At 40.1% G+C, this 21,798-nt stretch overlaps 2 protein-coding genes across 2 annotated transcripts; both read left to right on the top strand.

Moving 5' to 3' along the window:
• The first annotated feature begins 20 nt into the window (after positions 1–20).
• On the top strand, positions 21–16,341 carry LOC144531030 (uncharacterized). The gene is made up of 6 exons (XM_078270915.1): positions 21–114; positions 14,973–15,210; positions 15,461–15,737; positions 15,830–16,007; positions 16,148–16,224; positions 16,330–16,341. Exons 1-6 carry the CDS (start codon positions 21–23, stop codon positions 16,339–16,341), a joined length of 876 nt encoding a protein of 291 aa, XP_078127041.1.
• A 917-nt stretch (positions 16,342–17,258) lies between these two features.
• LOC144529259 (uncharacterized) lies at positions 17,259–18,197 on the top strand. Its single transcript, XM_078268262.1, has 3 exons — positions 17,259–17,418; positions 17,502–17,641; positions 17,799–18,197. Exons 1-3 carry the CDS (start codon positions 17,297–17,299, stop codon positions 17,975–17,977), a joined length of 441 nt encoding a protein of 146 aa, XP_078124388.1. The 5' UTR covers positions 17,259–17,296; the 3' UTR covers positions 17,978–18,197.
• Positions 18,198–21,798: the final 3,601 nt, after the last annotated feature.

Genomic DNA, 21,798 nt, shown 5'->3' with positions numbered 1-21,798 from the left:
GCTGGGAAGCAGATGCAGCAATGAAGCTCACGCTGGTGATCCATTTGGCCATGCGTCGCTTCTGTTGCGCCCCGCTCCACTCTATTCCTATGGGTGACGTCAAGCGACTTCAACGTGCACGCAAAGCATTCTGGGAAGGCGGCGCTGCATTTGAGAAAATGCTGCGCATCAAAAAGCTGGCCAACGCACATCTTTATGCAAATGAATCTGCTGAACATGACGCGACTATCCAGTAGAAGTATACGAAAATCTTTCAAACTAACCTTTGTCGATCTGAAATGAAGACAGATTCAGCAACTGTATGGCCTATTTCTCGCTTAAAATGTTTTCAGAAACACGTTTTGGTGGACTATTTTCTGCTGCTGGTCAGGGGCGTGGAGCATCAACCATGGATGTATTATGTCGCGACACCACACTTCAGTCGTGTCGCAAAAATGGATCGGTACCGTCATTGTCTGACAGCACCTGTTGTCTTCTGTTGTTTAATCCTGTTTGGTGTGTTTCCAACAGAGCCCCATCCACTTTAACGTAGTGTGGGCATGAGCAGATAAAACACAAGTATAGAAAACTCTTCTGTTGTTCTAAATTAATCATACTAATATCATGACAAATAATACTGTGTTCATATAAGAGCTCATTGCTTGTAAGAAGCTAATTAGGGAAACAGTTTTTTAGAGCCATAAACTTGTATCAGTGGCAGGAACTAATTTAAAATGAAGAAACATTGAGGATAAAAACTACATTTCTTATGTCGTGTTTATATGAATGTGTTGATGCTCTCACTCAGTACATGTGAGAGCCAGCATGTGCCTGCTTTTTAGCAGTGTGTCTGGAAAAAAATGTGATTGATGGAAAGGTTAATCATTCTTGACAGATGGTATGTGCTGCTAAATCAGCATTAGGTGAAGTCAGACTGTGTGTGTGTGTGTGTGTGTGTGTGTGTGTGTGTGTGTGTGTGTGTGTGTGTGTATAAATAATGTGTGAATGCCTGTTTAAGCTTTAATAAGCGGGTGTCCGCCACTTGATTGGCAGTGAGGGGAGGGGGACCCGGCCAGTCAGGCATCATGGGAACCAACTTCCTCATTATTTTCAGTGTATAGGGACGGGAAAACAACATTGTATCTGTCTCCTAAGTTATATTGCAATTGTGTGTGTGGGAAAGCTGCTATGTGACAAGAAACATAAAGCAGCTACATGGACCAACCAGGGGGGTGCCGAGGTCATCACTTCATCACGCCGGAGCTTCATCCAACGCCATACAAACCAGCAGAAACCTCGAGAGGTGTGATTGGAGTCACCCTACATGGACAGGCTGTGTCTGTGCGTGATCTGATGAATCTAAACCTCATAAAATCTGGCCAATAAAAAGCTGACATTCACACACACAATTTAAATGCATAGCTGGTTGATTTGCTAAGGCGTGCATTACAGCCACAATGCTTCCATGCGCTACATCCATAAAACATGTAAACAAAATGCCTTTGCAGAAGCAAGCTCACACACAGCCCCAGAACATGAGCACACATTCACACATTAGTGTAGTAAGGAGGAGGCAGCCAGCAACAGCTAGCACAATGTGATAAATGTGATTTTACATCCCGAATACACAAAAAAGCTCTCTCACACAAACACATGCCATTACAGTAGAGGAAAGAGAGTGAAACAGAGTGGCAGTGGAAAGAGATTGTGAATGAGTTTAGGAAAACAAAAGATTTGTATGATCTTTATCATAACAGATGCAAGATATTCCTATATACATGTATTTAAAATACATAGGTGTATGTCTTAAACACCTCCATTGAATGATTCTGTCATTACATGAAAACAGCCAGTACTGGGTGCTTAAAACAACCCATGTTTATGTTTTCCTGGCATGTAACCTTTTGCAGCCATGTGAACAATGATTGACCTCTCTCAGTTGCAACTGAGGATGTAGCATAATGTTGCAGTAAAACCTCTTTGGCTGCATTCAGACCGGTAAAAAAAATCTATTTATAAAAACTCAAAGGGCATAAAACAGTTGAAGTAATACTAGGAAATAAAGTACTGTAATCAGAAAAGCAAACATTTTCTCTTTCATCTTGAAAATTGTGAGGTTCAGTAAACCGTGTTAGATAGTAATCTGACAGAATGTGTATTTGACTGGTCTGTACAGAGCCCTGATCTCAACCTCATACGACACCACTGTTGACTGCGAGTCGGACTTTATCGCTCAAAACATCAGAGGTCGACCTCGCTTATGTTTTTGTGGCTGAATTGAAGTCAATGGTCGCAGCGCTGCCTGGAAGGAGACGTCGGGGGCTTAAAACACCATCGAGCTTTGATGGGCATCTCTGAGCGAGCTGGAAGCGTGCATCAAAGCTTCATTTTCACGGTTACAGATCCACTCAGACACATCAAGCTAATAATCAGTTTGAGCACCATCATATTTCACCGACGCTTCCTTCTTTGTTATTCCAACCTTCTCATTTCTCTATCATGTTTTAACATGTGCATGTTTGCCAAGTATTCAAAGGGGCTATTCAACACCCTTCAGATGTAACTTATTGCCTGCTACTCTTATCATACGTCCACTGAAGATGAAGTACATCCATAACCTCTACAAAGAAATACTTTCAAACTGTTAAATCTGATCAAACTACAACCAGGAAATAAAGGAATAAGACATAACTTTTTTTAAATGTGTTGCCTGAGTCATCTTCTCCATCAAGTTACATTTCTTCTAAATGATACAGAATGATTTATATTCTTTTCTCCGTATTTCAAAAAAAAACATATTTATTTCCTGCACAGATAAACCAGCTGTGTGACATATTGGTCCTGATAGAAGTCAGACTTTAGTCTGTCTCTATTTTTTGTTATTTTGTTGATATTTCTTCATAATTCAGCTCTGACATGCTTGAAAATTGTGACTTCCAATAGTTCTAGAACAGCGGGATATCTACTACATTCGATGATTTGATTCTCTTATCTTTGAGGTCTCACATTTTCCTGAAAACATGCGATACGCTGTAATACAGGCCCTTACAAAGACGCTCCTGCTGAGCATTATAAATCTGTCTTTATTGATTCTCCCAGATCACCGTGCACGCATGCACGGACACGCGCACGGACGCACGTCACGTCACGTGCAGTGAACGAACATGTTTCTAAAGCAGCAAATTACCTTTGCATCTATATGTCTGAACATGTACTGTAGCTTTTTTTAACACAACATGCTCACATTAAAATGCGGTGGTTACTCATGTACACAATTTTCATGTTCTGCTACTTTATAACTGTACTTCATTACATTTTAGATGGAAACATTTCAAAGCTCACTGCTTTTATTTGCCAGCTGTAGTTACTTTGCAGAAAGTATAATGATTAGATTATTTAGTAGAATATGATATATGGAATAAATTCAACTTTATTCCAAATACGATGTGATGCTGGAAATGAGCTCTTTCTTTCCCAGCACCTCACCTGCCTTCCCCATCATAAATCCAACTTCCTCACAGCTTATTTTTGGTTTTCCTCCGACTCAGATGGCATTGTTTTGGATTTGTGACAAGCTTTGATTCTGGTTCTTAAGCGTGAACGAGGGATTATTCTATTAGTCATTTTCCTTCACCAAAATAATGTACTGGGGAAGATTTAATATGGTTTTAGGTGCCGGGTGGAAAAGATCTGACTAGGCTGCAGATTTACAGAGAGGTTTCACCATTTTGCATAATCTCAAGAGACATTGGTCTGTAAGTGTCCCACCTTGCAAATTTCACATTTAAAGAATTTAAATGAGATGCTTTAGGACAAGACACACACACACACACACACACACACACACACACACACACACACACACACACACACACACACACACACACACACACACACACACAGGCAAATATGCTAATCTTCAGCAGATAATCAGCTATTTGAGACTATTATTGCCCCTTTTGTGTGTAGGTGTGTAGGTGTGTATGTGAACCATAAACCTTCCAGCTGTAGCTCTGTTTATATTATTTGTTCATTGGATTTTCCTTGTTTGCAGAACTTAGTGGATAAGAAGCACATTTGTCTCAGCCCCCCCCCACCACACACACACACAGTCTGTTATGCTCCGTCTCTTTCTCTTGTTCCTGGTAGTTCCTTCGCATATGAAATATACCTCCTCATACTTTGTGATTCATTTTGTTTGTTTTCAGTTTTGTTTCCCTCACACGTTGCTAGTCGATCGTCTGTCACATCTCAAAGGCATCTGTGCATGTGTGGCTTGGATGTGTGTGCACGCGTTAAAGCGAGGAGAAGTTATTTGGCTGATTTTGATTATCTTTCAACTGTCAGTCAGCTCTGCATCGACTTGTCTCCGTCGTTCTTTTGCTTTGTCCGTCTCTCTGTCTACAGCTGTCGTCGCCACTCTGCTGAGACAAATGAACCACAAGGATGCTGACAGGATCTTCCAGGACATTGGTGCCTCACATGCATGTGCCATTGCTTTTGCTAAGCGTATCATTTGAAGATATAGGTACACACCATTAAAGAGGGGGCTTAAAGAGACAGGTGCTCCAACAGAGCGCCTAATACAGAGGGTGAATACAGGTGCAGCAGCCATGGGCAGTATGAGTAAAATAAAGTGTTTTTGTTTTTACATTAAAGCACGTAAAGATGTTTTAGTAGAAACACAAAATGCAAGTATGAACCTGAAAATGCCATATAATAGCTCCTTTAACTTTCAAACTCGCACTGCGACCCTTAACTTATCTAGACACTACCTGGAGGAGCTGTATGTAAGAACGCAAATGTTCGAATCAGTTGGACTGGATATTAAACAGACTTTACCCTGTCAGCTCCTTAGTACAAAGTCTGTGCAATGCTTGATTCAGCCCATGTGTAAAAAGAGCAGGATACTGTCCAGAGAATTCATAGCGAGCGAGTGGGCGTGTTTATGACGGGTTTTTTTTTATCATGCGGCTGGCGTGAAACCGGAAAAATACAAACATCCAAGCATTAAGAAGAAGAGGGATTTACAAGAAGACACCAACGAATAGTTTTGACCTCGGCAGGTCCTTATAATCAGGATATAATACCTGCCTGACCTTTTTATGCATTCATTCAAAACTCCACATTACTCCTGCTTCTCTACACACGAGTGTGACGTTTGCTCCTTTGTACATGTTTAAAGATTTCAACCCTTTTTCTTCAAGAGCATCAGTGTTTATTTGTTGAGTTCATTCCAAGAATAACTCCACCATCTTTGTGGACACATTTTTGTCTGTTACTGAGTCATAGAGCCACACATGTCTTGTTTTCCAGTGACAATCTGCTAGTGCAGTGAGATTTATCGATTAACTCCCTGTATGAATCAACTTTTATCAAGGATTTTCTACAAATCCCTAAATATTGTAAGATTCTGCACAATTTTTGAATTTGTACTGGAAACATGTTGAAACTAACACTGCACTGGCAGATTTGTTTACTCGTTTTTAAAATAATAAAACTTTTTTTACGATAAATAATGACTTGACAATATGGAGATTTGTGCAGCATTGCTGTCGTAGAACGTGGGGGGAATGAGAAGGTTGTAGAAAACCTGCACAAAACCCAAAGAGATAATAAATATATGCAGACTTATGCCAGAGAGAGACAGGAAGACAGAAATCAACATCTTTATAACATTTTATGGGAAATGTGGTCTGAATTTGTCTTTAATATCGTCTGCTTTGTAATTATTCATTTGACAAAAAAATGCATCAATGTTTACAAATGGCATACGTAGCCCCTGTTCAGTCAGGTAGATACATGGATAATTAGAGTGTGGTGCTGATGATGGCCGAGTGCTGAAATGTGTCTCCTGTGGCACTGAGCTTTATCAATAAACCAAGATGGATCTGCTGCGTGCTGCGCCGACTCATCTAATTTGGATTTTTATTGGAGCCTACACCCCACCTGAGAGATATCGGACGACTTTAATGATATCATATCAGGCTGCGCACACTTCTTCTTCCTACTTCATCAAGTCAACGCGAGCTGAGGAAAATCCACATTCTTTATCTTGGCGTCTGTGTCATCTGTCATCTGTAAGGAAAGAACTTTGGTGAAGTAGAGGGGTCAGATGCACAAAAGATTTGGGGCAAGAAAAGTCTTGTAGGCACAAAATGAAAAACATGCATATGTAGTATTTTTCCCCATGTTCCAAAAACCTTGCCTTTTCAAATGAAAACAGAAAAGACTGGTTTGAGCTGATTTTTACCTCCACCTAGAAATTGTTTTCTGCTGCTATAGTTTGTAGTAAATGATGTCAAAAGACAAAGCTTTAAGCTGGTGATTATACACCAGAGTCCCTTAAATAAATACAATAACAATATATACAGTATATATACAGTATATATATATATATATATGATTAATCTAAAGGGTTTGTTTTGAAATACTATTTCTATAATCAGATTTTTAAATATAGATTTTCTTTCTAAATCTGATATTCAGATTTGTTTACAGAACAATATTTGGCTTCCTGGATGTTTTTTGTTTATTCACAAATAAGCTAAAATATAATGACCTCAGCCTATGCAGAGTTCACAGCCTCCACCACGAATGAACACTGACACACCTTCATTAAAGATGCTCTGAGCATAAACTTAAATTATCCTCATAGGCAGGAAAATAAGACTTGCTCTGTCCTCAGTCTTGCATTGTCAGCATACACTAACAGCCCCGCAGTAGCCATAGTATCATTACGCACCATTACATACTGTGAGTCATAACAGCCTTGTGATTGATCACTTAAGAACGGGTATAATATATTATTTGACGTGTGTTTTACTACACATTTGGACTGATGTGTACAGCTGTTTACTCCTTGCTGGCATAACAGTTTTTTTCAGAAATTACACTGTCACACATCTGTTCACAACCTTGTGAACAGATTTAAGGGACACTGGACAACTGAGTTTTTGACCGCTGGTGGCACTGCATCAGATTAGTGTGAGTCCCAGAACTGTTTGCATCTCGTGTTCTACCAGCATGAGCATGACTCAAGTCAGATCTTGTAATGTTGACCATAAAAATAACAGCATATTTTGCTTTTACAGTTGTGTTAATAGCGTTTTTACATACCTGAGAACAAATACTTTCAATGCAAAAAAATATGCCCGTATTAAGACAATGTGGTGCCCCTGGGCACTATACCTCAAAGCCCCCTCCCTTACTCGTGCTGTCCTCTTGGCAAAAATATCAGACATAATCAAGGGGATTTCTCGACAATTTCAATTTCACTAACATTTTTTTTTTTTTTTTGGGGGGGGGGTTAAACTGGCCACTTTTGATTATTGTTAAACCCCCCGCCCCATCCCCCAAATGATACATTTGTGCGTACCTGTGGACCAACTCAACTCTGACAGATTGGGGAGGGGGAGTGATAGTGGTCATGTATTGATTTATTAAATTATAATGTATTATTATTATTATTATTATTATTATTGTGAAATTAGTGTTCATAAACGAGTAATGTATGGTCTTTCAACAATTTCAAGTGAATAATATAACAATTTACGGAAAATATTGTTAAAGCTTGTGTCATGTGGTGCCCCCCCACTGGTTGTGAATGGTTGGTGCCCCTGGGCATTGGCCCATGTGCCCTTATGGATAATCCGGGCCTGGCTGTGATCATGCAAGCCCTGTGTGTTGCTGTCGTGTTTACTGTCATTGTTCCAGGATTTTTCAGGTCAAAATTTAAAATATACAGGTATGTTTTTTTTGCTTTCAAGTCAAGTGTCAAGTTCTCACTTTTGTGACTTCCTCTGCACATTTCTGCAGGGTTAAGTTCAGCAAAAGTGTGTTTGCAAGTTATTAAAGGTAGGGTCGGTAACATTAAAAAGCTAGCAAGATTTGGAAGTAGCATCTTCTCGGGGCTCCATCTAACCCCTCGCCCTGCCCTCGACCCACACACAGTCGTGCACGAGTAGAGTGGAGAAAGGGCCGCAATTTCACTTATCAAAACTACATAGTATCTGTGGCAGTGGCAAATTTTGTCTCTAGTATACTTGCAGTAACTTCCGCGGCGACAACACGCTTTGAGCGCAGGCTCGTACACAGGAGGGGTAGAGTCCTCGCAGCAACGCAAGGAGGCATTTCATTGGTTCTTATCAAGCGGACCGCAAGGCAGTAAATGGAGGGCGTTTTTACAGGATTACAGCAGCTGCAGATGACAGATCTTTTTTGCTCCTTTGTCAGAGCCCATAAGTTATTTATTGCTGTTGGGGTGCAAAGACCATTCCAAACAATATATAAAAAAGTGTATGTTGGAAATAGTTGATGTGTTATTAAGGTTGAAAGGAGTACTATGCAACATCTTGAGGTCGAGCATGCTCAACCCTGGTTCTTAGAAACCGCTTTTATATTATATTCCTAATTTGTTTTCCCATTGTGCAGGAGACACAACTGCTGCCTGTATTGTGGTAACAGTTATTTCAATTGAATGAATTGACTTTGTTCAACCCATTTATATTAATGATGGTAGGCTAAATAACAGAAACACCTCTCTGAATAATGTAAGGTTGTATTGACTGTGTAAAACTGCATTAATTTTAGCCAGGTGTACCTAAACTGGGAACTGAGTGTATATGGCTTAAAAATTCATTAAAATTCCCAAATTTCATATCACATAGAAGTCTGTACACACCGATGATGAAATGTGTGTGCATGTGTCTATCATTGTTTTTTTTGTATTTTTTAAATAAATATCAATTTCTGAGTAAAAGTGACGTGTGCATTGTTTTTGAGTGTATGTATCATTTATTAATCCGCCCTCTGGGCAGAGCAGCACTTGTATCTCCTGTCAGATATATCTGCCCTCTTGTAATCTGAAATTTCACTTTCCTAAAAATCCCTTGTCTCTCCACGCACTCCTCTGTTCACACCCAACCCAACCACCCCTTCTTCCTCTCTCCTGGCCACCTTTTCCCTCCCTCTGTCTCTTTTCTTTCTCATACACACAAGCTTATGCCAAGTTGTTGAATTTGAATTTGAGCTCTCCATCATCTTTCCCCCACAAACACACACAGAGGTAAATACAGCCTGCCAAAAATAGCATTCATCTCTGATTCTAGGCTCAAAGATGAGAATCCTTTGGCAAGAAATTCTCTATCTTTTTCTCTCTCTCTCTCTCACACACACACACACACACACACACACACACACACACACACACACACACACACACACACACACACACACACACACACACTTTCTATCTCAACTCACAAATTGAATCTGTGGTCTTGACAGGGCAAGAGGACAGAATAAAAATCACCTCATTACGCACAGTCTTACACACACACACACACACACACACACACACACACACACACACACACATACACATGCGCACACACAGACAGACAGACACAAACAGGACATTCACATGCATTAGGGCTGGAAATAGAAAAGCTTTGAATCCTGGTCAAAAGTCATTTGGTGTGTAAATGCTGACAGACGAGGGCAGGAGGCCACATGAGAGCAGAGATGCTGTTTGGCAGAGAGAAGGCAGAATAACAGAGGGACGGACGGAGCAACAATCATGTGCACAGTTGTGGAGGCAGCATGATGATTGCAATTAAACTGATGACTGATGAAGGTCACAGTGACAATATAAGTGATGAAAGTGATGATAATGATGATGTTCTCTCAATCGTATTTCGTCCCTTCCCTCAGTGATGAAGATCGTGATTTCTCAGCTGCACATGAATGTTGTCGATGGTCTCTGTGATAACTCCAGGTCTGATTGACGACTTCCCGCAGTGCGACCGTGACTGCAATTTAAAGCCCAAGGTGCAGCTAAAGAGATTATTGATCATGGCAGACAGGACAGATATTATCTACGAACTCTCCTGCTGTTAATTTTGTTTTAAGACTCTTTTATTTGTGTACATCTCTGTTATTTAATGGAGCCTGGCAGGTTTCAGGGGTAAAATTTTAATAATTGGAATAACGCAAATAATTTGTTACAATGGATGATTCTTAGTCCGTACACATTGCAGAAAGAAGTATGTTATGAAGGGATGTTAAATTTGCAATACTTTATAATTTGGCCACAGGGGAGATGCAGAAACAAGTTATGAAAACAATGAATGCTAACATATTATCACCTTTTAAAGTGGCCACGAGTGTCAGTGGTAAATGCTGAAATGTTAATGTTAATGTGAAACAGTTTTAGTAGAGAAGTGTCATTAAGTATGTGAACTGGCTATTGATATGGGGAACCTATTAGCAAACACTTACCTAGTCACACATCCATCAGATACTGAGCAACATTAACATTTGTTCGGAGTTGTGTTTTTGGCCACCTGGTGAATGCAAATCCAATATATTCACTTTAAGCTGTTCAGCTCTGGTTGTTTTAGCTGGTTTTGGTCCACACCAACTCCTGGAGCTGGAAACAATGCTATATATGTCTTAACACAGCAACGTTTTGGCTGTGAAGTCAAATAAAAATCAGCTGTGGGGAACTGACAATATTGATTGATCATAGCCACTTTATCAGATAGCACAAGTTAACCCCTGAATCACAGTCCAAGATCAAAACAAACCCCCTATCAGTGAAACTCATTTAGAGTTAAGTCCACGTTGTCCAAGATGTTGTCATGTTTATTTCCCCCTGCATCACCCAGCGGTGATGTGCAGCCAAAAATGGAACTGAAACAGCATTCACTGTAGCAACAATAGCCTAAAGGTTAACAAAGCAAGTTAGTGACCACCAGTTTAATCCCCGTTTAGGGCTGTAAAATGTTAGAAATACTGAGGTCATGAGTCCAAGTCTCTCCAACACACCACACTCCAAAAAAAAAAAAAAATCTTTAAAGTATTTTATTTTATATCTTACTTATTCAGTTAACTACTAAATTATATATATTATTTTGTAATTTTACTTCCCAACATGAAGGCTTTGAAACATGAAAGCTGTTTCAAAGCCTCCTCCTCTTGAATGTTTACCAAGAAAAGAAGTCAAATTGAAGTATGCTGAGTCTAAACTTGGATTTAGCATAAAATATCCACCAAGTGTTTTTTTTCCAATTGTAGAATATCACTACCCCCAGGTTGCCAAAACCCAAAATTCCCAGAGAAAACACAGAGAAAATAGCCTCAGTGTCCTCAATGATAGCTACAGCTCTGTCCCGTGACTGACAGGATAAATCTGGGTGGAGAACGTGAAAAAGCAGCATCACCACTGCTGAGATGCCCTTGAGCAAGACCCTGAAACTGCCTTAACTACTGCTTCACACTTCTCACGGACCAACAGATCAGACTATGCAGCTTCCAGGTGTGAATGTGTGTAACTGTAACAATATTCGTTTGAGATTATTAATTATGTAATTTAAGGGAAACCTCAACACCGAAACACAGCTGCTAACACTCTGGGTGCTCCTCCCTTACAGATAGCTACAACATCATGTGCTGAACGGAGTTTCATACTGCCACACTGACATGATGCTTATTTGGGACAAGATTGAGTGAAAAACAGACCTTGATACATGAGATGCTGAAAAAATATACATCATACTGTAATGTTCGATAAGGATAACATGATGAACTATAGCATTATCACTCAATACACACAGCTCTAAGCTGGGTGTCTTCGAGCATCTCTGTTTTTCTGTTACACATCCTGCCGTCCTTGGATGGCTGTAACCCTTAAACCTTTGACAGCTCACAATTTTTCATAAAGGGAAAAGAAAATAGGATGTTCTGCACCTTCTCTCTCATATACACACATACATACACACTCGCGCAATACAAAATGCACTCTTGAATTTGTAACAGAAATGTTTTCCCAAAGGAAATAACGGGTAAATCACAAGATGAATATCCTGTTCACTGTCGAGCATGAGTGTGTGCACGTTTTCCTGCATGCAAGCCTTGTAAGCATGCTGTAGGTGTAACATTTATTCGTAATATTTGCTGCATGCCATTTTCTGTCCGTACTGTTAAAGCAATGTTTTGAATTCTGCTGACGACTTCTCATCGAGCAGTAAAAAGGTTGGCATTCAGAAGCAGAGACAGAGAGCAGAATGGAAAACACAACAGTAAAGAACAGTAAAAAAGTTAAACTTGTTTACCTTTGCAGATGGGGGATCTCTCCGAACCAATAGAGCCCTCAGTCTTAGCGCACTTTTCACATCACTATAAAAGAGAGAAAAGGGGGGAGAAGGGAACAGGAAGGGGTGGGAGGAGAGTGGTTAGAATGACAAAGGTGAGCGATTTCTGAAAATCATTTGGCAGCAGCACAGACTGGAAGTCTGGGACAGCTAAGCAGCATCAGGAAAGAAAAACCATGGATGGAAATTAAGTTTGGACTCAGCTTATTTCCCCTGATTACTGGGATGAAGTAAAACTAGTTAAATAATTGTAAAAAAAAAAAATAATTATATAACACAATTAATAGGACACCTTTAAAGCTCTGCAGTATGTGTGTCAGAAAGCGGAGGAAAGATAGAGTGACAAATGGGACACAGAAGAGAGAAGAAAAGCAAGGGATTGTAGAAATACGGTGTGTGTGTGTGAAGAGAAAACAGGGGGATTCCCATTAGAGAGACGGATGAAGGGACGGCTGAGGATGACAGCAACATCTGACAGTTGGCAATGATGATGGACAGAGAAAGGGAGACAGAGAGAAAGAGCTCCCATTTCCAAGGCTAAAGTGAGTCTCTGCCTCACAGGAAAAACACAAATTTATATGGAGACAGTTTACAACCTTCTCTGTCGCATCCACAAGTGTCAAGTAGACCTCTGTAAATTGTTGATTTGTTTACTTGATCCCATTTAAGGGTCAACCATAGACCTTGGTCATATTTACCCTTTGACCCCCCCGATGGCGGTTTTACACAACGTCCCAATTGGGGTGTGTAGTACAAATAAAAATGTAATTCAAATACCATTCTAACCTAACACTTAGATGGTTTAAATAAAGAACATTAGACAGGTTATGCTTTATTGTTGGTATTTTCACACAGTATGCTTTACTTCTACTAGAAAAAAGGACTTGAGGATGAGGAAAGAGTTAAAGGTTAATATGAGTTCCCCCAGCCTGCCTATGTTCCCTCACTGGCTAGAAATGGCGATAGGTGTAAACCGAGCCCTGGGTATCCTGCTCTGCCATTGAGAAAATGAAAGCTCAGATGGGCCAATCTGGAATCTTCCCTTTATGACGTCATAAGGAGCAAGGTTACCTCCCCTTTCTCTGCTTTGCCCACCCAGAGAATTTGGCCCACCCATGAGAAAGAGAAAGACATCATGGCTTGCAAACAAGCAAAGTGGCAGTTGGCCAAGGCCACACCCCTACCCTCCACCTTGCCCCCCCCTCTCTCATCCTCAATAGCATTTAAAGTTCCCATGGCATGAAAATTTCACTTTGAGGTTTTTTAACATTAGTATGAGTTCCCTCAGCCTGGTTATGGTCCCCAATTGGTTTAAAATGGTGATAGGTGTAAACCGAGCCCTGGGTATCCTGCTCTGCCTTTGAGAAAATGAAAGCTCAGATGAGCCATTCAGGAATCTGCTCGTTATGTCGTCATATCGAGCAAGGTTACCTCCCCTTTCTCTGCTTTGCCCGCCTAGAGCATTTGGGCCCCACCCATTAGAATTTCCAGGGTAGAGAGATAGCCACCGTACCGTACACGCGCCATTGTTTTCGAGAGACATCATGGCTAGCAAACGAGGGAAGCATAACATTTGCTCAGTGTTTGGATGTTCAGAAGAACCCAAACATGTTTTTTCTGTTCCATCATCTGAGCCTGTGCAGAGCCAGTGGCTAATTTTATTTTATCTGTAAATATCACGACGGAAATCCCCAAAGTTTTCTTAGTGTGCGAAAAACATTTCACCGACGACCTGGCCTTGCTGATCGTCTGAGGTGGATTTTTGTTACGTTATACACACAGATAACTGGCTATAGTTAGCCTGTACGTATGCTAGCGGACATTAGCTAACTTTGCAGAGCCAGACAGCAACTGCGGCAGTAGAATTTCGACGAGCTAACCATGACATTATTGTCGCCCACAATCAACCTCTGCTGCTAAAAGCATTTAACCTGCAGTAATGTTTGAAATGGAGACACACATATTGTGCCTTTTCACGGAGATCCAGGCCATTATTTTAAGGCATAGCTAAACCAACCATAGGGGTACACTCTGTTATACTGGTCACTTCTTTTCTACGGTACATCTGGAGTGAAGCTATATTGTCATTTAGTTGCTCAAATGCTGTGTACTAGTACCTAGCAGTGGTAATAGTAGTGGATTGGTGTTTCTATCAGTTGTAACACTGCTATTATGAGGTTTTCTTTAGATCATTAGATTATATGATATCAAGGGGAATGGATATACATACAAATCGTGGGTGGTGTGACACTGTTTTTGCTTTTAGATCAACAAATAATAACCCAAAAGTATTGTCTTGATACTGTCATGCATAACATTATTTTTTCTGTCCTGGACTCGGTCTTTACTCTGACCCGAAACTTTTTGGACTCGTTCTTGTTTTGGACTCAACAAAGTTGGTCTTGACAACAGCCCTGGTGTGAATACACACTGTAACGTTTATTATTTGGATAACCGTTCTGCTTTTGGTGTTATGGCTCGTGCAATATCTGCCTATGCCATCTTTTAAATTGAGTGTGCACCTCTGCAAATATATACAAAGTAATAAATTGAATGCTAATTTGACCTTGTTGTCTGTACACATGCCAGCACATCAACTGCTTCCATTAAGCTGCCTTTCTCAAGGGATGTTGCCTGCCAGACAGACCACCTGGAAACATGTACTATAGGCACACAGCTAGCCTTGAAGACTCTGCGGCCCAACTTTAGAAGTGAAGGTATGTACTTGCCACCTTCAGTACATTTACGTTTCATGTACTCAGTAAGTATTCTGGCATTTGTCAATGCTTTCATTATGTGCTGTTTCATTGGACTTGCCTTTTTAAATTTTGGCCGTAGGTATCCAGGCCAGTGTCTCCTGCAGAGATTTTGGTGTGGGGCCCTCAAATGCAGACCCTTTGTGTCTGTCATCGACACCTATAAAGAGACCACCCAAAAGACCTTGTCTAGACCTCGATGAAGAGCTCGAGGACAATCCATTGGAGGACAGCTCTTTAGTGGGAGCTTCAAAGGGACAGGATTCCAGTTATGATCCTGGCGACTCCATCACAGCATCGTTATACTCTACGCTAAAGTCGTAAGTTACTGAGTGTGAAGATATGTATGCTCGTGATAACTTTTATAATTTTTCTAAATTGTATGCCATTCTGACATAAAGGAATAGTCTCAGTGAGACTGTTGTTTTTATCAATACTTTTCAGACTGTTTATGTGCATAAAGATTGTTAAACCAGATGCAAACAGGATGATGGTTTAAAGTACAGTCCAGATGAAAGCTCAATCTGTTTAACTCAAAATGAGATTTCCTTTCTTTGTTTCTTTATGCAGAGAAGATTCATCCACTTCCACCCACAACAGCAAAATATACATGGTGTACAAGAACTGCATCATGGAGTTGTTTAATGCATGTCCAGTCTGCACGCGGGCATGTGATGTGAAGACCCAAAGGCTGGGGACATTCCTGTCTGTGAAGAAGTGGTGCCCCCATTGCACATTTACAAGACACTGGAATAGCCAGCCTGTCCTTGGGAGCGCGCCAGCTGGAAATCTGCACCTTTCTGCCGCCGTGTACCTCAGTGGTGCATCTTTCATCAAAATTGAAAAGGTAAATGATGTGCAACTGTAGTTACTTCCACTGTGAATTACTTCCATTTAGATTCCAAATTACATGTATTATTTATCCTCCCAAACCAACAGGTCTTCAAGGCAATGAAGCTACAGTTGTTTCGGTATGAAACATTTCGCCGCCATGCCAGATCTTTCATTGAACCGGCAGTTATTCACCATTGGAAAGTCACACAGGATGTGAATCTGCAGCGGCTGAGTCAGGAGGAAAAAGTGAACCTTGGTCGTGACATGAGAGCTGACTCAACAGGTATTGATACTTTATTGAATAAGTGTAGTTTATACATGGGTTAGATATTGTTTGACATCAAAAGGAGTGACCTAAATAAAATGCCAGACATAAAAAGCATTAAATAGTGATTACTAATGTCCCTATTTGAACAAAAACAGGCCACTCTGCAAAGTATGGGAGTTATACAACGATGGATCGCCAGAGTAACACCGTTGTGGACATTCAGTTGGTTCAGGTAATTTGCCCAAATTTATTTTGCAAAGGGGTTATTGGTTGGAATTTGAAAGTCGAAGTCTGTAATGCATTTTCTCTTAATATATTGTTTTGTGTGTTAACAGAGCAACGAGGTTGATGGTAGCTACCACATGGAGAAAGAGGGCCTGACAAGGAGTCTGGCATTACTGGAGTCACGTGGCGTCAAACTTGATTGCATTGTCACTGATCGTCATCCACAAGTACAGAAGTTCCTCAGGGAGAGAAACATAACCCATTACTACGATGTCTGGCACATGGCAAAAGGTATATTGTCAGTGCCAATATTGAGCTGATTGACGTCCATATTCCATTATAACATACAAAATCTATAATTTTTGCTCCAGCCTTTTCCTTTGTTTGACTTGTTAGTGATATCCTTTTGGTGAGAAGGACCTGATGTTTGATTTTTTTTAAAGCTTGCATAAAGCTCCCATTTGGTGAAAAGACTTGTCCTTGCTGTGAAAATGTTGACACTATGAGTAAATGTAAAAAAAAAAAATGCTTTGAAATTGATTTTGAAACGCTACAATAGAGTAATTACTCAGTTTATGAGTATCTTAACTAAGTGTAATATATTTTGCTTTCGTTGTAGGAATTTCAAAGAAACTGGAAGCAATCAGTAAGCAGAAAGACTGTGAGAAACTCAACAAGTGGATGAAAAGCATCAACAACCACATATACTGGACTGCAGCTGGCTCAACCTCCGGCCCAGAGAGAATCGCAAAATGGACCGCGATCCTGAACGATGTTCGAGATGGTCCACACACACGAGGATCCTCTTTACCTCTTTACTTTAGAGCATGTGATCCGAAAAACAACTGACAAGAGTAAATGGCTCCAAGCAGGTATTTCATCAATGTAACAGGCTAAATGTAAAAACAGTAAACAGACAACTACACACACTGTAAGTATTTAGTCATTTTCAGAAATTTACCAGAGATCATTGTTGTAATATTCTGTACTGTATTTTTTTTCTCTAATATATTGTCTTATTGTCTGCAGCAACTCCAGCTTTCTACAAGTTGGAGAAGTTGCTGACCAACAAAAGAACGATGAAGGATGTTGCAAAACTGAGCCCCCACTACCAAACTTCATCATTGGAGGCTTTCCATGCCATCATCCTTCGTTTTGCACCAAAGAATGTTGTCTTTCCCTTTATTGGAATGCTGTGCAGGTGAAAGAGTTAGTTGACTCAATAATTTTGATAATTGTAGCCTAAAATATCTGTTATTAACAAGTTTTGTAATGTACTTCCAGACTCTACCTGGCTGCTATGCATTACAATGAAAATGCGGACCGACCACAGGCCAAAACACAGGAAGGTGAACCTCTCTTCAAAATCTACATTCCAAAGGCTAGGAAGGGAGAGTGCAGAGCTAAACCACAGCCGACCTTTGGTAAGGGTTCAATTCAATTCAAAAAACACATATTTTCGAATTCTAACATTTATTTCTCTTAATGAAAAGACAATTAAATACACAAACACAGTAAAAACAAAACCCAAACAATTAAAAACAGAAATATGTTTCATATATCTTTTGTTTTATGATACAGGTTATGTTGCTGACATGATGGACCTCATTTTTGAGGAAGTCTTTGTCAATCCTACACCATACACCGCTGCGCTGTTGGCCATCCCTGTCCCAGAGGACCTATCGGCGCAGTATGAGAAGCCGGACAAGGAGGAGGTCATTGCCAGCTTTGTGTCAAGGGTCAAACGGGGGGCAGTTTAAACCCTACGTGGTGGCCTTCCTCATCAGGAAACTCTGAGCGGATGCGCAGGACCACACAAGCTGTTGATTCTGTGTCCCAGGAGGCCCCAGCACCAGCTGACAAAGGAGCGATAGGACAGATACCTGTAGCGACTGAACAATTGGTTTGTGTTATTGTTATGTAAATATTCCTATGTTCCTATGGATCATTTTCAATGTATGTTTTGTAAAAATAATTTCTTTTCCTGTGATGTAAATAAATCTGGACACTGTCTACACTATTGGATGAAAATTAAGCACACAATTTGTTGAGACAAGACTTAAGACAAGACTTTATTTTTTATTTTAACTTCTGTAACAAAGCACAACTTACTGGTGTATTCCTCTCAATTGTAGAGGGCCATAGTCAGCTCTGTATATTTGGCCTGCATTCTGCAGAGAGTAGACATTCAAGCAGACAGGCTCAAATCCAGGATGGTCAACCTACATGTGAGCTGTTCTTCGACCTCCCGTAGTCTTCTAGTAACCCAATTATAATTATAAATGGTGTCATTTTTAAGTACAATTAAAAGTTGTCACGTGAATAGACAAAGTAGTTTACAATTTAGTTGTGACAATGCTACCTGAGGTGTCTCCAAGCAGCAAATATTCTCAGCTTCTGTGGGCATGGTAACACATTTTCCACAACGGCACCTATACTAAAAAGGTAGATGTAATAATGGCAGAGGTATGACTAACTAATAGTGGCGCTGGTTTGTGTCTATAGCTGATATTTTATTATATATAGGAAACATTTCCGGGGTAAATCATGGGTTATGTGTAACATTACCGCAATATACAGTACATGGCCTAATTACTAAATGAGCCACAGTACAGTATTCTCTAAAATACAAACATTACTGATATGACTGATATAGATGCTAATACCGCTTTAGAACGCTAGCAAATTACAGCAACATGAAAAGCCAACAATGTAGGCTAGCGTTAGCTACATGATAATAACTGTAACAGCATACATAAACAAACCAACTAAAGTACTGTATCCAGACACTATATTTTAAACTAACCATTCGGAGACCTCTTGTTGTAGCCGCAGAGTTGCAACTTCTTCAGGTGCTTCTCCCTCCGGACCAGATTCTGGGTCAAACTGGAAAGCTTCAACGACTGCGAGTCTACAAGCCATTGCGATACATCCACTGTAAACATTAGCGCATGGTGCCGTGGCCGCAAGTTGGTCAAGGCCACACCCCCACCCTCCACCTTGCCCTGCCAATCTACTCCTCATTAGCATTTAAAGCTACAAACACAGAAATGGCACATCCTGAAGAAAGCTCATTGAGGGAATGAAACTAGTGGCTCTAATTCTGCATCAAGGCTGAATTTGGGGAAAGAGACTTCAGATACTGTATCAGGGGACCACTAAGGTCTATATAAAAGCACCCAAAGACCACCATGTCATAGGACCTTTAAAGCTACAGACACAGAAATGGCACATCCTAAGGAAAGCTCATTGTGGGACTGGCTCTAGTGGCTGTAATTCTGCACCAAGGCTGAATTTGGGGAAAGAGACTTCAGATACAGTATTAGGGGACCACTAAGGCCTATATAAAAGAGACTTCAGATACAGTATTAGGGGATCACTAAGGCCTATATAAAAGAGACTTCAGATACAGTATTAGGGGACCACTAAGGCCTATATAAAAGAGACTTCAGATACAGTATTAGGGGATCACTAAGGCCTATATAAAAGAGACTTCAGATACAGTATTAGGGGATCACTAAGGCCTATATAAAAGCATCCAAGAAGCAGCATGTCATAGGACCTTTAAAGAGTTTGGCAAATGAACCACTATTTCTTGCAACTTTGGCTGGAGTTGATGGAGTGTAAACTTCCCCAAACCAAATAAAGAGCAGGGCAGAGCCGCTATCATTTCATTACAATATCATTACACAGTGGAAGTTCCAGGAATGCTTACATTTAATTTAGGGCAGACAGACAAATGGTTTAATCCATTTCTTACACTTTTTTAGCTAATGATCAATTTGTTGCAGGGTTGTTTAATTGAATTATTTTACACTATCAGGTGTTCATGATATTTTGTCCACCCCTGTAAGTCTATTAAACCTAGTCCGCATGATATTATGTTTTACAGTATTTGATTGCAGCACATCTATAATTTAGATTTAAAAATCATAAAATAATAATGTAAGCTAAATAATCTGATTATCTGTGTATTGTAGATTAATTTTAATGCAAAATGACTAACTGGGTATATTATGAATGCACTATTCTGACAAGTATAGTCTTCTGTCAAGGTGCTTTTCTGCATCATAACCTCTTTATGGTATAATTTGGCAAGCAAAGGTTGTCATCTGAGCAGCACTGTTAAATCAGTCTTTGATTAAAAAGTGAGTCTTTTCTAAGCACAATAATTACACTCATATTGCATCAATCACCAAATCAGTATCTTAAGATAGATAGATAGATAGATAGATAGATAGATAGATAGATAGATAGATAGATAGATAGATAGATAGATAGTCTCTTTTGTCCCATAGGGATAATCATTTCCACACATCTTCTTTCCATAGCACAACACCACATATAGAACACATAAAACATGTAACATGTATACAAAACACATCACATTAAGACACCCACATAGACATATCAAATGTAAAAACTACAAAGCAACTGAGGTGGTGGTGGCGGTATTACAGTTTGTTCAGCACTGCGATAGCGGTGGGGACAAAACTTTTTTGAAATAGGCATTAGTCCAGTTCAGTGTTCTGTATTTGTGGCCGGATGGAAGCAGTGTGAAGAATTGATTCAGGGGATGGTCTGTGTCAGCTGCTATTGTACGTGCTAGGCGTGTGATGGCTGTGTCATTCATGTCTGATAGGCTGGGTGTGGGGAGACTGATTATCTTAGAGGCAATACGTGTGATTTTAGTGAGTATACTGACGTATACATGTATTGCTCACAACAACACAGTTTTTAGGTATTGTGGGACAAGTTCAAGTCAAGTAACGTGATTTGAAACAGGTCTAATTAATCTCTGCCAGTCTCTTGCCAGAGCATGGAGGCTATTCTTGACCCACAGATGTGACACTTGCCGATGTACTTCCATTGCATATACACATGATGTTCAATAGTGTGTTTATTTTTACACCATGCTATTGTCCCAACCATTTTCTCCCCTTCTCTGAGTACTTTATAGATCTCAAATTATCGTTGGCCTAAAACTTGAGCATGAAGGTTCAGTCTTGACCTTCACTCAGTCTCAGTGTCTATTTTCAAGTCTGTCAAAGCACAGCAGTCACATCTAAAATCCAAGTAAAGTCAGAAGTCTTTCTACACAAAGTGTTTTTTTGGACTTTCAAATGCACGAACAGGGTTCGGAACTGTGATACAGCAATATGGTTTTCACTTAGCTGAGATGTTGTCCTTTCAATGCACAGACCTAATACATTAATATTTGGTGTGCGTGGGCATGTTCCAGGATTTTACAAGGTCAAAACGGACTTAAGACTTAAGTCTCAAGTCAAGTTAAGTCTTTAGGGAGTCAAGTCCCAGCGTAGTCAAGTGGTTAGATTTAAAGTCTACAGCTCTAGTCTCTATACTAAACAATCTTTTCAAGCTACTGTGACATGCACAATCAAAAGAAAAGAAAAGAAGAACAATTATGGAAATAAACAGCCCCTGTTACACAACTGAATATACAGTACCACACAACAAAACACAAACCACACACTGCAACTATGCTTTTTTTTTTTGCCTGAGGATGTAGCGATGGACAGAACCAACAGAGATAAAGAGAGACTGAATGAGGAAGAGAGGA

The sequence above is a fragment of the Sander vitreus genome, chromosome 2 (assembly GCF_031162955.1).
Source record: "Sander vitreus isolate 19-12246 chromosome 2, sanVit1, whole genome shotgun sequence".
Lineage (NCBI taxonomy): Eukaryota > Metazoa > Chordata > Actinopteri > Perciformes > Percidae > Sander > Sander vitreus.
The sequence above is the reverse complement of the archived record's forward strand: the minus strand, read 5'-3'. Positions and strand labels throughout refer to the sequence as shown.